At 49.9% G+C, this 16,343-nt stretch overlaps 2 protein-coding genes across 4 annotated transcripts in view; both read right to left on the bottom strand.

Annotated features, from left to right (window-relative positions):
- Nucleotides 1–8,106: 8,106 nt before the first annotated feature.
- On the bottom strand, nt 8,107–10,145 carry ACKR1 (atypical chemokine receptor 1 (Duffy blood group)). 2 transcript variants are annotated; one of them, XM_082613456.1, is made up of 2 exons: nt 9,753–10,145; nt 8,107–9,140 (listed from the first exon to the last, which is right to left on the bottom strand). In XM_082613456.1, exons 1-2 carry the CDS (start codon nt 9,771–9,773, stop codon nt 8,157–8,159), a joined length of 1,005 nt encoding a protein of 334 aa, XP_082469582.1. In that variant the 5' UTR covers nt 9,774–10,145; the 3' UTR covers nt 8,107–8,156. The 2 variants fall into 2 exon arrangements, with proteins under 2 accessions (XP_082469582.1, XP_082469583.1); XM_082613457.1 differs by having other exon boundaries at nt 8,107–9,128.
- A 1,618-nt stretch (nt 10,146–11,763) lies between these two features.
- Nucleotides 11,764–16,343, bottom strand: part of CADM3 (cell adhesion molecule 3) — a 31,748-nt gene continuing 27,168 nt past the window's right edge. For both annotated transcript variants that reach the window (XM_082613455.1, XM_082613454.1), the window contains 2 exons: nt 14,715–14,840; nt 11,764–13,850 (listed from right to left, as the gene is read on the bottom strand). In XM_082613455.1, coding sequence (XP_082469581.1) covers nt 13,732–13,850; nt 14,715–14,840 — 245 coding nt within the window. In that variant the 3' untranslated portion in view covers nt 11,764–13,731. The remainder of the gene's footprint in view (nt 13,851–14,714; nt 14,841–16,343) is intronic.

Genomic DNA, 16,343 nt, shown 5'->3' with positions numbered 1-16,343 from the left:
CCAATTGCCTGCCCGGCAAACTTTAATACTAATTGCATTGTATTTCCTCCTAGCTGTAACTCATTTTACAGCTTCCACATCTGCCAGTTCATTTAATCTTTATGTCAGATCTGTAAGCTAGGCAGGCCAATGTTGTTACCTGCTTTTTCTCAGGTGGGAAAACTAAACCTCAAAAAGCTGGTAAATGACACATTTCAGAATGCCATGATCCCTATCTCCCAACTCAACCCAATGCTCTATCCAAATACTCATTTCTCATATATTTTATATTTTCCCAGGGAATTGAAATGACCCATGGAGTCCCTAATTGATGGCCTGGTGTCCTGGGGAGTTGTCAACTCTGGTTTTTAGAAGTTACCTAAATTGAGATCATCTAAGACATGGCAAGGGGCAGGAGGAATTTGGTAAGCAATTTCTTAGTTTTACCACTTCTATTTATTAATGTTAGTTCTACTGAATAACTTTCTAAAATATGTATTTAGGCTTATCTGCTTTATTTTCATAAGGCCCCTCATCTTCATAGAGCCTGTGTCAGAAAATAATTCTCTGTCTAAACGGGGGTCTGGAGAAGGGGAGCTGAAGTGATAATTTCTAACCACTAGAGGGACCCCAGGCACCAGCTACAATTTTTCTGCAGCAGCTGGTGCCTGGAATGGTACCCACCGCCTGGAAAAATTCAGGTCAGGTGTATATCTGGCTAAGAATCCCTTTATTGTTCTACAAACCAGGTCTGGAAGAGACCAAAGCATCCCAGCTCTGAACCAGAGGGCTTTAATTCGAGGATCCAAGCAAAGAGATTAAAATGGTCACAAGTGAGACCCAGACACCAGAATCAAAGAATATGCATTTTAGTCTATAGCTCTTTCATTTAACATATCACCTTAGGGTTTTCAGAGTCTTCTAGTCCCAACTATTCGGGTTCAGAATATCCTGAATTGAGACAAGGGTTGTTGAAAAAAATCTCTCCCCGGGAGATTCTGATGCACTGCCAATTTGGGAAAAAGCTGCTGGACTGGTCCTGGCTCTATCCCAAAGCATGGGATATCCCTCGACTATATTTTGATGATTTGTTACTGTCCAGCCTCAGCTTGAGTCCTTTCTGTTACTGTGAAATCCTGACTCAAATCAGTTCTATCTTTTTATTCTTTTCCATGGCACCAGTTCTTTTCTCTTATAACAGCATTTGTAATTTATCTGTGTGTTACTTGTCTAATCTCTGCCTCTCTTGTCTCTAAACTTGACAAAAGCAAGGCCCTCATCCGCTATGCTCATCACTGTGAAACAAGAACACAGAGCAGTATAGAGCACATAGTGTGTGTGTCTATATGTTTATGTGCATGTGTGTGTGTGTTATTTTTTTACATTATCAAGAATGCCAGGGCTTCCCTGGTGGCGCAGTGGTTGAGAGTCTGCCTGCCGATGCAGGGGATATGGGTTCGTGCCCCGGTCCGGGAGCATCCCACATGCCCGGGAGCAGCTGGGCCCGTGAGCCATGGCCGCTGGGCCTGCGCATCCGGAGCCTGTGCTCCTCAATGGGAGAGGCCACGATAGTGAGAGGCCCGCGTACCGCAAAAAAAAAAAAAAAAAAGAATGCCACAGCCCATCCCTGTAATCTGCAGTCTTGTTGAGGAAAGCCTTTCCTAATATTCAGTCAAAATCAATCTCTGTTATTCCTCCGCATCCCGTGTTTCTAGTTCTAAAGCTCCAGCTACATATATGTTTAATGCTTCTTTCAAGGACAACTCTTCAGTTATACAAAGATAGCTATGTATTTTTCTACATTTTTCCAGTGTCAATGCCCCACCCGTACTCAACCCTGCTCTTCCAGCCCATGCTTAGAGAAGAGGTATGGTCTCCAGAGTGGCATCATTTTGGCACCCCCCCTTGGAAGAGCTCTGATTTGTTAGTATCTAACATTTGGTACCCAGAGCTGAGCCATTTATTCCCCAAATGGCCTGTCTTGGGCAGGAGAGGATGGTGTAGTGCCCCACCTTGTCCTGTACACCACATCTCTTAATGCAGCTGGAGTCTGCATTAGCTTTTTTGGCTGCTACACACACTATTGAATCATCTTTAGCCTGTGCCCAAGCGAAACATCTAATTTTTTTTTTTTCATAAGAACTTTTGTTGAGCCAGGCCTCTTCCATTCTGCTTTTATGCAACTGATTTTTTTTTTTTTTTTTTTTTTTTTTTTTTTGTAGTACGCGGGCCTCTCACTGTTGTGGTCTCTCCCATTGCAGAGCACAGGCTCTGGACACGCAGGCTCAGCAGCCACGGCTCACGGGCCCAGCCACTCTGTGGCATGTGGGATCTTCCCGGCCCGGGGCACGAACCCGTGTCCCCCGCATCGGCAGGCAGATTCTCAACCACTGCGCCACCAGGGAAGCCCATATGCAACTGATTTTTTAAAACACAGGTTTTACATTAATCTCTCAAACTTTATTTAATTTCTGCAAATTTTTTTCTATCTCAGTGACCTTCCCTCCAACTTACTCCTTTCACACTTCCAGAGTTTCCATAGATCTCCCTCTGCCAATCAATCAAGAATGTGAAGTGAGCAGCCCTCTTCTGGGGCCTGAAAGAGTGGGTGTAGAGGAAGAGAAACATGGTCATATTTTTGGAAGCTTCCAGGCTGATAGTCAAGAGAGTCCACTTCTTCCTCACCTCTTTCTCAGGCCACAGACAGAAAAGGGCCAACTGATTTGTAAACAGCTTTCTTTTCCAATGCTCCACACCCATCCCCTCTTTTCTGGGTAATTGGCCTTCACTGCACTGGCTTCCAGAATCCACCACATCTACCTTATAAGAGTGTGAAAGGAAAAATGTCCTTTATTCTTGTATCTTCTCTGCCTCTGAACATAGAGAATATTCTGGATGTGACAGTGAGACAGCACTACCCATTGGCCATGGGCTTTATGGTTTGCTAAGGGCCTGTAGCTGTGAAACAGAGGCCTGGACGGAGCGGTCCATGTGACGGAGGGCCTTGTGGATTTCCAGTGTGTCCTGGGATCTGGATATATTCAGGGTTATTAGAGAGAGGGCTGGGAAAGCCTGCGAACCAAAGAAGGGAGGGGACAGGAGGGGACCAGATGAGTCCAGAGAGATGCTGATGTCCAGAATTGTGTCTGATTCACTTCTGTGTCTTCTGGGACCTCTCACAGTGTCTTGAACTTAGAAGGCACTCAATACATCCTTTAAATGAAATGAATTATACACCCTTAAGTGCCTTAAAGGGTTAACCCGACCAAGTACCTAGAACTGCAGAGAGATAAATGCCACATTCTGGCTACACAGACCAGAATGGGAAAGAAGGACCCAGAGTTCAGAGGTTGGGAAAGGCTAGGGGGCAGAGGCACTAAACTGGAACTAAAGAAGAGGAGGAGGGAGAACAGAGAAGAAAAAAATCAGCAAGGAGACGGAAATGACTTTTAGATCCAAGGAGGGTGTGGGCTCTCCCTCTGAGTGTGATGAAATGTGAGGAGGTGGCTAGGCTCCAAATTTGGTTCTGAGCCAATGGAAAACTGTCTCCCAGAACTCTGGTGAGTCTCCTGGGACTCACTTTTCCGCAAATAAAGACGAAGAATGACAGCCCTTCCCAGCTCTCCCCTGCTGTCCAAAGCTCGCAGTTTTGTTCCAAAGGAAAGCACACATTATTCCTCCGACATGGCTGGGGAACTGCTGTGAAGTCCCCCAGCTTCAGCCACCTCAAAGGTGATCCAGAAAACAGGTTCCCAGAAATCGTGTGCTGACAGCCCTCCAGTCTCTTCAGCCCCCAAATGCTTGCATGGTGTGGGAGAGATGGCCTATAAGACTTAGGGAGAGGAGCTCCGTTTTCTGGCAGTTCTTCTGTGCTAATTCTTTGCTTACTTGTTCCTCTTCCCCACGGGACCGTAAACCCTCCAGGGTGGGGACCATGCTTTATTCTTATAAAATTAATTAATTCCCATATTTAGCACATGTTTACGGAGCTCTGACTATGCTCCAGGCACAAAAGGGGAAAAGTTCTTGCACTCTTGGTGCTAGTTTTCTAGTGGTGGGAGGAAGGGTAGATTAGCAATAAGCTGGTCAGCAAACAAATGAAGAAAGAGACAATTTCAATGTGTGATACATGGTACACTGGAAACATCTCAGGTGAATTGGTGGGGAATCAGTGGGTGCGTGAGGTGGCCGGGGGCTATAGCCCATTGGATGTCAGGGAAGGTCATTCTTGGAAGAGGCGAGATTCACATTGAGATCTCAAGTATGGGAAGGTGTCAGTCACTGAAAAAGCACAGGAAACAGCATTCTGGGCAGAAGAGATGTAAAGGGCAAAGACTCAGAGTGGAAACAGGACTTACCCATTCAAAGAACAGAAAGTCCCCTAGGTCACTGGACCTCTGGCTTAGTGAGCAGGAAGGAAACTTATGGACGTCCCAATAGGCAGTGGGAAAGCATATGAGTTTAGCTCTGGGTGCAGCAGGGGAGAACTAAATACCAAATTTGGGGTGTAATATTATGTTTTCCTGAAAAGAGACTTCACAGTTTTCATCAGATTTTCCAAGAGACCTGCACTCTCCTCTCCTCCAGATGTTGATGATACCTGAAGTAGAGGGAGAAGAGATGGCCCAGGCCCTTCAGAAACATCCAGTTTGGAGTCACATGCAGTGAATTCTTCCAGGATGCAGAGAATTACCCAGGAAAAAAAGTACAAAGAATGATCCTTGAGGAGGTCAAGGGTGGAACTTGGGACATCATCTGTGAAATCTTAGGGAGTAAACAACGTCTAAGTGTCCCCCAAATATGGTAAGAACATACCCCAAAATACGGGGAGAAATGGCAGGGTTGGGAATGTTGGGGATCTCAAGGAAGACATCAAATTTGCAAACAACTGGACAATGAATCAGAGATATTTGAGCATTACAAGGACCTCTTTCTCTTGTTTCTACAACTGTGCCTAAAAGGTTTCTAAAAGTCTAAGGGTGATATAAAGATGCCTAAAATTCCCCTAATACTATGCCCCTAAATTTCCCTAAGTCAATTTTTTCAAGGACCCCTTTCTCCTGGAGATTTCCTCTTCCCTTCTCCGGATAGTTATAGGGAAGATGAAAGCTGACACGCAGTTTGGCTAAATGGACTTTTAACCTCCCCCCACACCCCGCGTGCCCCACGCCGCTCCTGCCCAAATCACTAGAAGATGTGCAGAGATGATTTGGAAGGGCTTGGACTTGTTTATTAACCTAAACAGTCACATTCGTCTGCAAGGTGCGCTATTGTTAGTTAAAACTGTGATTCTCCTTGTGCCCAGAGAATAATTGGATAGCGTACAACGGTTTTCATGCAAATCCCTGGCAATTAGAGTTGGCAATGAATTGGGCTTGAAACCCCAGTGAAGCTTTCAATCAGAATTCTCTGAGGGTGGTTTCTGGAGGAAGGTGATGATGGGGCTGGGGGTTTACACAAATAGGAGTAGATAAAAGGGTGTGAGGACCAGGTATTTGCTTCCTAAATCCTTTGGGAGAGGCTGCAGTTTGAAATCAATGAACTATGGGCGTCAATGTGATCTTCCACCTTCCCTTAGGAAATAAGTCTCTCTCCATAAAGAAGCAATGCAGACTGACCCTACCCAGGGCGTGGAGTGTTCCCAGGAGCTTGCTCCCTGTCTGTCATCTTTCTGAGAGGATTTTTTCTTTAGGCCCAATAACTCATACACAGCTAAAGTCTCTGCCTTCCCTGAGATTAAATTCTTAAGGGTTCAAAGGAAATAATAGGATTTGTATTCCTGGAGGGTTTCAGAAAAGATGCCAGAGTTAGACTAGTTTGGGAGTGGCTGGTGGCATTCAGCGGGTTAAATGGACTGGGGTGACAGGACCCCAGGAAAACCTTAAAGAAATGACTGAGGCCAGGGTTAGACTTACAGAAGAACTATCCAAATGCAGTGTAGATAACACAGGGAAAGGCCAGCCCCCTAGGGGACTGGGGCAAAGCTGTGGAGATGGAATGGGGAGGAGATAGCCATGGGGAGGTGTCTCCAACCCATCCTGACCTCTTATCAGCTGCAGGCTTCTGCCTCTGCCTTTCCTTTGTGAAAGATGTGAGAGCTGCAGAGCTATCTGAGGGTCTCTCTAACAGGACTGAGCAAAGAGGGATTTCTATCTGCAGGCATGGCTTGGGGTGTAGATAAGACAACCCCAGTGGTCTTAAATTAAGCCTCCCTTGCATCAGGTTGACACTGGAAGATTCAGCAAGTTGAAAGTGCCCTCTCCTCCCCCTTAACTAGGTCAGCCTCCGAATCCAGTAGCTTGTAAAGGAGTTGGCCAATGTCTGAAGGATTGAGAGTGGTCAGGTGCTGGAGGGGGCAAGCTACGAGAATAGGCGGGAAAGGGAGTAAGAAAAAAGAGAACACTGGGACACATGCATAAACTGTGGTTGGAGACCTTAGCATAATTTAGGTTTGTAAATTATGTATTTTTTCTTCATTTTCTCTGCTTTCCTTTCTGTTTCAGAATGTCTCCCGCCTCTCAATAGGTCCCTAAATCCCGCCTTTCAATTTAGGATACACCAATCGGCATGTAATCTGGTGGTTGCTAAGAGACAGGAGGTGGGGGATTGAGAGGATTTGTCACTGCACCCACCCAGGAAAATTTCCCGAGCCTAGTATGCTCTAACTCATCTCTGCTCCTCTCCTGTACTCTCCTACTTAGCTCCCAAGTCCGGAGTCAAGCAGAAACGGTTTAGGGGAGAAACCAGTTATAGCACATCTTTGAAAAACGGAAGACCATACCTAGATTCAGACAGATATAAGATACCTCTCAAGTCTCCCCAGCTTTTTAACTGGGTTGGAGGGAGAAACTCATTTGTGTGTATGTGGCATCTTGGGTAGACAGTGAATTTGTTGGTGCCGGTAGGAGTTGTTCCCCTTATGAAGTGGGGCTTATTCATGGCCCTTCCCATCATCACCTGAACTTGGCTGAGAAAAAGCCCTCAGGATCATGACTAAGCATCCAGAGAAAGGGGGAAGGGGGTGGGCGGGGGCGGGGGCGGGGAGGGCACCCAGGTCGAAAGGGTACAGCGTGGAAAGCGGAAGGATATATTTGTGTGGCAAACAAAAAAGGTTTATTTTGAGAGCTGAAAGGTGTTTGAAAGGGAAATTTGGGATCCAAATTCTTGGCATCCAAGAAAATGACCCAGCCAGATCAGGCCCTTCCCCATTAAGTATCTCAGGCTTCACAACTTGGTTTGTTTAGTTCCCTGTACACATTCTTCACGGAGAAGACTAGATACAGAAACCAGAGTAAGGAAAACTCATTTGGTAAGGAGTGAGTTGCAAATCCTGATTCCATATCCTGAGAACAAGGAAGGAGAACAGAATGAGGTGGAGGGAGAGGCCTGAGAGAGATCAGAGCAAACACAAATGCAAATCAGACACTGATGGAGAGGCAAGTATACATGTAGATTATTACATGTATGTTATTACACGCATGCATCTAATGTGGATACAGGTTCTAACAGATTGAGGACAGACAGATGCACACATGCACGCACACACACACGGGGATTAGGATTATGCTGAGGAATAAACCTCGGAGAGATGACTCCTGAGAAGTGGCTTTAGAATTATCTTGATATGTTCCCTGGACTAAGTAAGGTCCCTCAGGATGCTTCTCTCCACCTTCCCTACCACCACCCTGATCTCTAAGCAAAGCCAACAGGGAGACAGAAGGCAGGGAGGAAGGCTGGACAGGCTGAGCCGGGAGGAGGAGTCATGCTCTGGCCTCATCTTCAGTCTTCTCTGTTTTTCTCTCTCTGGCTTCTACTCCGATTTCATTTGTTTTCTGCAACAGCTTCTCTTCTTTCTTTACTAGCTAAGCCATCTCTTCTAGTTTAGGTTGAGCTGCTCTCCTCATATTCTGGTCCCCCTGCTCTTCCCCCTTGAGATGGCAGTAACCCCACACCTCAAGAGAACATCTGTGTGCCCCGAGGATGTTTGCACATCATTGATTTTCTCTCCCCAGGCCAGCCAGAGAAGCAGACGCTGCCAGGAAAGTCTGGTGTGAAATCTCTCTCTCTCTCTCTCTCCATTCTCCTCCCTCTCTTCTACAATCCCAGACAAAACAAGAAACCACCAGCTTCATAAAAACAGCGTACACTTTAATTCAGGTTGACAGGTGGAAAGAGAGCTAGGATTTGCATCCAAGGATGTCCAGATGAGAAGACTGTGTTGCCGAGAGAGGCAGGGAAGGCAGAGAAGTTTGAATGGCCTGGTAGCAGACCTGGGCGAGGAGCAGGGGTGTAGCCACACAGTGCAATATTGCCAGGGCTTCTGTCAGGTCCAGCAGCACGTCCAGGGCCTGCTGGGCCAGACATGTTGACACCACCATGGCCCTGGACCTCACCAGGGAGTCCAATCCCAGCGCCATGCCCTGAGGCCACCAGAAAATGAACCAGACACATAGGATATCAACCCAGGGACATGGCCCCCTGCCCAAAGCCTTCTTCAGCCCCTTGGCTCCCAACAAACCCAGTGGCAACAAGATGAAGATGGCAAAACAGGCTGCAGCATGTATGTACCGCAAAATTTCCCATTCCCCGCTGAAGGTCACTGTACAGAGTCCCTGGGAAGTGTCACTGCCCAGCGTGATTGGCAGTGACAATAGGGCAGCCACTCCCCAAAGTCCCACACTGATCCCCAGCCTGAGGCCTGGGACGTGACCTATACCCAGTTTGGGGCCCAGGCAGGCACGGCACCCTATCAGCAGAGCTTGGGCAAAGGCTGAGCCATACGAGACCAAGTGAGCTAGGTGGCACAGGGAGGTGATGAGGGCCCCACTTAGCCCCCGTGCCAGGATGGGCACCATAATGCTGAAGAGAGCACTGCCCACAGCCAACTGCACCAGGATAGACCGGTTCTGGTAGACCTGACGGGGGAACAGAGGCCTGAGAAATGCATAGAGGACAGCTCCACTGATCAGGATGCCCAGGACACTGGCGAGGATGAAGAAGGGCAGTGAGGAGTCGTCGAGCAGGATACAGGAGTGGCAGGGCGCAGCTGCTTCCACATCGGTGAAGTTATAGTCTGCATCGTACATCTCAAGAAATTCACTCCAAGTGTTGTCTTCAATGGCCAACTTCGTAGAGTTGTCATCAGCCACCTGGAGGACATTCTCAGAAGGGACAAGCAGAGCATCTAGTTACCCCACTGAAGGGTATCCTGGGAACCGAGGGCAAGAGGTGGGGAGAGAAAGACAGTGGGGAAGTGGGGGCTGGAAGAGCTGGATGGAGTGGGGATGGTGGGAGAGGACAAGGCAGGGCGACTCAGGAGGAGCAAAGAGTTGTAGAAAAGCAAGGGAAGGGCCTCCCCTGGTAGTCCAGTGCAGGGGGTACGGGTTCGATCCCTGGTCCGGGAGCTAAAATCCCACATGCCTCGTGGCCAAAAAATCAAAATATAAAACAGAAACAATATTGTAACAAATTCAATAAAGACTTAAAAAAATGGTCCATGTCAAAAAAATCTTAAAAAAAAAAAAAAAGAAAAGAAAAGAAAAGCAAGGGAAGGGGAGTGGACAGGACTGGGAGAGCGGGGAGGCGGGTGGTCTGGATGGAACTGACAAAGATGAATGAGGAGGACCTAGGACACTGAGGTAAGAAGGGGAGAAGGAAAACGAGGGAAGGGACAAGGGATGAGAGAAGGAGAGAGGTATACAGACCCGAGGGGCAGACAGAAGGAGTGGTGGGGGGCAGAGAGGGAGGGGCTGTGGGCTCAGACCCACACTCACCGGGTGCAGACAGTTCCCCATGACACTGCTGGGCTCAGGGCAGGCAGAGAGAGGGGCTGGGATAGTTCTGTCAGTGGCTGTGGTTCCCAGATAAGTGCCAGGGACTAATGAAGGCCATTGGCTCTGGGCAGGGCTATGGGGCGGGCATTGCAGGACGGGGATGCATTCAGGAAGTCTTTACCCCACGCCCACTGCCTGCCTGAGCCTCAGGACCACTTGAGGTCCTGGCCCGGGGCTTCCTGTTTTGAGGGTGGATTCCGCTGGTGGGGACCTGTACTCAGGAAAGGAAAAAGGTGGGGGCCAGAAGGTGGGTATTTTCCCGAAGGTGGAAAGGGAGGCTTTCCAAAGGTGGAGAAGCCAGGGGGTTCCCAGCATAAAGGGATTCTTCAAGCACAAGGAAGGAAGAGGGGGCCAGAGGTGAAGTGTGAGACAGAGATAAGAGATGTGCTGGGAAGTTGGAGGGAAAGGGCAGCTGATGGCTCTCACTGCTTCTCTGTCCCCTTGAACTTGATCCAAGGAAATGTAGTTCAAAAGGGACGTGTTTGTGGGAGGGGGTGTTAGTGGTGCTTGTGGCTGGATCCATGTGATGCTGACAGCCTGAGCCACATGTGTGTGAGCAGGGGCTCTTTGTGTATCAGTCTGGGTGTAGGAATGTACTTACTTATCTGTTCTTGTCTGTGTGTGTGGCTGTGTATTGTGTGTCCTGTGTATCATATCTTAGTGCTAGGTTTTAGGCAGGTGTCTTGGTGTGTGTACTGCTATCTCCAGGTCTGGGTGTTTCAGTGTGAGAGGAGGGAGGGCTTGGGGGCAGCTGTCAAGGTTGCATAATGAAGCTACTTCAGGGAGCGATTGGGCACTTGCCCAGCCACCTATAGGCACAGCGAATGCATCTTCCATACCAAGCAGAACACATGACGTGACAAGTGAAAGCAGGCTCTGGGGGACAATGGGACAGCATATTTTAAAATGGGACTGTTGCCTATGGGGTAATCTCTATTCATATTTCTGTTGGGGGATATAAAAGCTCTGGAAATGCTACACTGGTCTGGCATCTTAGCAAGATGTAAAGTTTCTTGTGGTGGGGGAGAGCTATTTCTCTCCAGTTGGCACAGGGAGAAAAGGCGTGTACCCTGCAGGAGGATGCCCCTAAACCGACATCTCTGCTCCTTGGTAACCCCTCTCCCCACCATCCCACTGCTTTCACGTGATCTCTGCTCTTTAGTTCCCTCCACCCCTACCGTGCATTTTATTTCTTCACTTGGGGACACTTAGCCTGGACATTGGGAGGGGTGAGTCATGGAGTGTCCGAGCTGGAACGATGAGATAAACAGGGTTGGTTAGGCGACACTGTTTCATTTGTCCAAGAAAGCGCGGGATGTGGTAGCGTCGGTTCTGACGAGTGGTCTTTCCCACTCACACAGCGCCGCCTGGAGGTGGAAGCAAAGGTGCAGAGGGATGGCCATCTTGCTAAGATGGTCCCCTTTCTCCCAGGACTCTATAGCTTCAGTTTCAGGTTCAACATGAGGTGGGCTAGAAAGGGAGTTTGGGGGGTCTGTTGAAGTGGTCCCGGAATGGTGTTGGGGGGGGTCTCCTTCTCCAGCACAGCCTGGCACGGGACATGGGGAGCAGTCAGGGACTGTGGAATGAAAGGACCTGGCCAAAGGGGATGAACGCACTTCTCTCCCTTGGAGAGTTATATCCATTCCATACAAGATGCCCTGGGGCGAGCAGCACGGCAAGGCACACACCACCCCTGGAGGCGCCACGTGCGGGGGCACCAGCAGAACAGCCCTTACACGCACGCATCCCAACTGGAGCAAGAGCGGCAAGAAGGAGGCAGCCGAAGGACACGGATAATCCAGATATATTGAGGGTGGCCCCTCTGAGATTAGCACAGGAGAGTTAGAAAGATTATAAAGATACACGATGCCCTCCCTGCTCCCTGCCCCGCCACCCACCCCCCGACAGACACACACACACAGCACAACGGCCCCTCCCCCTCCCCCCCGTACAAATATGGCTTCTGTGTAATATGGACAAGAGTGGTTCAGCTCGAAGAGGAAAAGTCATTTTCCCAAAAGCGGGTGCTGGGAGGCAGGGAGCCCACAGGCCTGGGGCCCTAGGCTGCCTTGCTGCTGTAAGAGGAGGGGACCCCGGGCTCTAACCAGCGGCTGGAAGATTGACAACGGTATTACCTGAACGGAAAGGGGTGGCAGATCTGCTGGCTGCAGCTGCCCCCACTTCGCACGCCCCTGGGTTGTCAGGGCAGGAGGACATGCTGGAGGAGGGGCAGAGCAGTGCCCAGGGGCACCCTGGGTCTGAGGCAGGGCGGCCGGCTGGCGGGGAGGGCGAGCAGTCTCGTCTCCACGGCAACCAGCTCGGCCACAAGGAAGACAGAAAATCAAAAGCAGGGGTGGAGATGGGAAGGAGACAGGCAGCATCCCTCCCAGCCCCCAACGCACCGGGTACAGACTATGGGAACAAGAAGTGACAGTGGTCATTCCAGGGTCAGCGCCAGGGAGAGGCCTGGGGGATGCATAGCAAAGGCTGTGGCACTGACTCCATGGCTCTGAGAGGGGAAATGGAGGCGGGGGTTGAATGCCCTGTGTTTTAGGGAGAGATGAGGTGGACGACTAAGCAAAAATACACCCTGGGACTGTTTTCTCCATGACAGATGGGCGCTGGGGACGGCATGGAAAATACCAGGATGGAGCAACATCCCAGGTGAGGTACACAGCCTGCCTAGGGACCATCAGCTCCCAAAGCCCTCCTTTACAGGAGCCCTCCTCCCACAGCCTGCCCACATGCCCAGGAGCCCCTCTGCCTCTCACTCACACACATATGTGCACAGACACACACAGACACGCACTCACATTATTCCCTTCGTTTGGGCAGGAAACAGCTCAGTGCAGTGAAGCTCCTTTTAGTATTTTTGTTGTTATGTCTGCCTGGCTGCTGAGGGAGGGAGGGAGGACTAAGGGACAGCTTCGGGAACAGGAAGGGGCACAGGGCAGCACAAGACGGGGAGGAGGAGTTGCTGAGCAATGCCATAAGATGAGTGGTTGACGTGCAACAGGCCAGGGGCTCGGGTGAGAGTGAAGGGACCCTCGGCGGGGAAGCGGATGCAGTTTAGGGCCCAGAGCAGTGCCTCTCCCACAGCTGCTGGAGCAAGGAGGGGCAGCCTTGCTCTGCTATCCACCCCCCAAGGGCGGTTCCTGGGAAAAGGGCCTGGCTTCGTTCATCGTGGGGGGGCCATCTCCGCCATCCTTCCTCTCCAAATCTGCCCCTCCTGCAAGGACCTGTGTTCTCCCCCATGGGGAAGCCCTGGGCCCCCGCATGTGTGGCTGCATGCCACCTGCAGGTCACATCCCCTCGGGGACCCCCATTCACTCCTTTCCTGTTGGGGTGGAGAAGGGGTGTCAGATGGTACCTGCTCCTGTGTCCAGAGCTCAAGGTGTGCGACTAACAGAGGAAAAGCCACCTCCAGCTCCTGGTCACAACCTCCCCGTCCCTGGAGAAGTCCGGGAAGAGCCCCTGCTGCAGAAGATGGAGGGCTGGTGAGAGCCCCCCACCAAACTGACCCCACTTCTTTCCTGCCCTTACCCTTTCCTCATTCTCCTCCTAACACTCTGGGTTTTTTTTTATTTTGTTTTTGTTTTTTTTTGTTGTTTGCTTTCCTCACCCCAGGACCCCTGCCCCTCCAGCCTGGAGACGGATTTGATTTGGGATTGTTACAAAAATAATAATAACCCAAACGCAGAGAAGCCACGGAAAGGGCTGAGGGCAACCCTCCCTCCCCCCGCCCTCCTCCCTCCCCATTCCAAACCGAGTACAAAACCGCACCCAAAGCAGACATTCTGTACAGGGGGGTGGGGGGGGGCTGGGGAGCAAGCGGGAGGGGCAGCCCTGGGGTCGCTCTGTACAAGTCCAGGTTGGTGATGACCCCAGCAGTCCCCACGGGGCCCCTGGGGGGCTGCCCCTAGATGAAATATTCCTTCTTGTCGTCCCCGCCCGACTGCCCGCCTTCTGCGTTGATGATGGCTGTGTCCGCATCTGGGGCGTCGTCAGAGCCTTTCGCCTCGTGTGTCAAGTAGGTTCCTGGGGAGAGAAAGAGGCTCCTTCTTTTAGGAGCAGTTTCCAAACCTCTGAAGCCTCTCTGTCCACTTTCCCACCACCCACCCACCCCTTGCTTCTGTAATTTTTCTCCCGCCTAGAGCTTTCTTCCTCCCCACCTGCCCTAATTTGCATCTTGCTGCCAACATCCGTCACCGGACCACACCTCCAAGAATTAATGAATCCTGCCTTTAATTAGAGTCTGATCTATAATACAGGCCAAAAAAAAAATGGTGTGTATATGTGTGTGTGTGTATATATATGCGCGTGTGCATGTAAGGTGGTGATAGGGAAACGGCTAGGTCAGCTCCATGACAATGAACCTGAGATCTGGCTAGCATTTGCCTGGTCCACGTAAGTCCAGCTGCTGGCTAGAAGGAATAACAGAGGGGGAGGTCTGAGAGGAAGGCATGTGAGAAGAGGGGAGGGAGAGATGGCAGGGATACAGGAGAGGAGAGAAAAGTAAAGGGGTGGTGTGAGGACAAGGCACAAGGACACCAAAGGACAAAAAACATGAGGCTAAACAGAAAGGAGGAAAGTGCAGGAAGGAATGGGAAGAAGATGCAGAGTTTCAGCAGTTCTCTGTCTTATGGCAGGAGACCCTGGAGGCAGAGCAGCATGGGAGCAGCAGCTGACTGAGTGGGAAGGTTTGATTTTACTTGGATGAGCACCAAGGGATCAGGCTCTACTGTGGGGTTGGAGGTGCTCAGTTATCACAGGGTTGGCTGTGTTCTTTCTTCCTCAAACTCTCCAAGGGGCTGACTGAGTCTCCAAAGGCCCTTCCTGCAGCCTGCCCTTCACTTCCTACCCAATCCCAATCCCTCTTGATGCTTCCCTCATGCCTCTGACCTTTGTGCCGGATCAAGTAGTGGCCAAGGAAGATGAGCAGGATGAGCAGCAGGAAGACGATGAAAGCTACGATCCCACCAATGATGGCGTGGTAGGTGCTGGAGGATGAGGGCACTGGACTGGGATCTGGAGGGAGGTGGGATGCACACAGTCAGATCTGGGAAGAACCTTTATCTCACAGCATTTCTGACCTGGCCATGAATCATCTTACACAGCGGAGAACATGGACTAACATAAGGAGAATGGAGTGGCATCTTCCAGCAAAAAGGGCTATGTCTTATTTTGTACCTAGTTTCTTACAGACTATCTGGAACATAGTAATTGGTTTAAAATAATGTAATCATGAATAAATAGATACATCTGCTCACACTTAACCCTTTAAGTTGAATTTGTGAACCTGAAGCTTGACCTTGGTCAAAGATCATCACTTTAATGTCTAAATCATCTCTTGTTCTCTCTCTCTCTCTCTCTCTCTGTGTGTGTGTGTGTGTGTGCGTGTGTGTGTGTGTGGTGTGTCTGTGTGTCTCTCTCTTTCTTTCAATTTCTGGGTTATCAGAGTATTTCTTCCCTATCCCCCATGCCCTCTTACCCTCCCGTCTGATTTACATCCTGAGCTGGCCTTTCTAGGGGGGCTTCTCACCATATTCACCCATTGTCCTGATACCAGATAGGGAAGGAGAAGTGAAAAACTGATGGAGCCAGTAATAGGCACTTTGAGAGCACCTTACAAAAGACGATGGACTGTGACTCCCTGTATAAAGAACAGTGTTCCTTCCTGGCAGGGGAGCTTAGAGTTCCAGCAAGATGCAATCCTCCAGCAGGTCTCATCAGAGAGGTCTGGGACTCCATCTTCACTTCCCCACCAACTAAAGGTTTGTGGGAAGGACAAAGACTGAACTGCTTCCTCCCATGATGGCAAGGTCTCGGCCACTGGATATAGAATCTGTCCTCCATAGCAGCATCTATAGAGGATAGATTCCCAAGCACAGGCTTGGCCAGGCATGCGAAGGAGAGCCGCAGCCTTAGTCAGAGTTCCGCAGATCTCAGGAGACAGTGCACAGGCCCAGGACACAGTTCTGATGTGTCCCAAATTACATGAGCCGTAGTTGCGGCTCTCCCACCCATGGGAGAGCTATTGTTTTTTTATAGACTCAGCTTGAGCCTTGATGCCTCATTGACTCCTCATACATTTTGTCTCTCCTACCTTATGTCTCCTCAGGCTAGACTGGACCAGCTTTTTAGTTCCTTGCCTGTCTCCGCCTTATTTGGAAAAAAAACTTATGCTCTGGTTTCTATGCTCTGCTTGGGAGGGAGGGAGAAGAGGGTCCCCGGGGCTCTATAATAGGAGGGGTGGGTGTGATGTTATAATCTGGAGGAAGCACAGTGAGGTTATCCACTGTTCTTCCTCTTCTCTCCCCTCTCCCCCCGCCCCCGGGAGAATGTGAGACACAATCCACATTAAAAATCAGTCCTGGATAATTATCCCAGAGGCTATGGGAATGTAAATTCCCTAGAAGAGCATAGGTCTGCACGACCAAAATGAACTCTGGGGTCATCAATTACATGTCACTCTCTCTAGGTAGAGCTGCATTTAATTTCACTCCAGGTAGTTGGGAGTCAACACGGTTT

The sequence above is a fragment of the Mesoplodon mirus genome, assembly GCF_964341445.2.
Source record: "Mesoplodon mirus genome assembly, chromosome: 3".
Lineage (NCBI taxonomy): Eukaryota > Metazoa > Chordata > Mammalia > Artiodactyla > Ziphiidae > Mesoplodon > Mesoplodon mirus.
Note: the sequence above shows the minus strand (reverse complement) of the source record. Positions and strands in the feature narration are given on the sequence as shown.

Coding starts and splice junctions, on each gene's coding strand:
- ACKR1 (XM_082613456.1), bottom strand. CDS start 9,773: ATGGGGAACTGTCTGCACCCG. Junction 9,141..9,752: donor TGGGGAACTGTCTGCACCCG/GTGAGTGTGGGT, acceptor GTCCCTTCTGAG/AATGTCCTCCAGGTGGCTGA.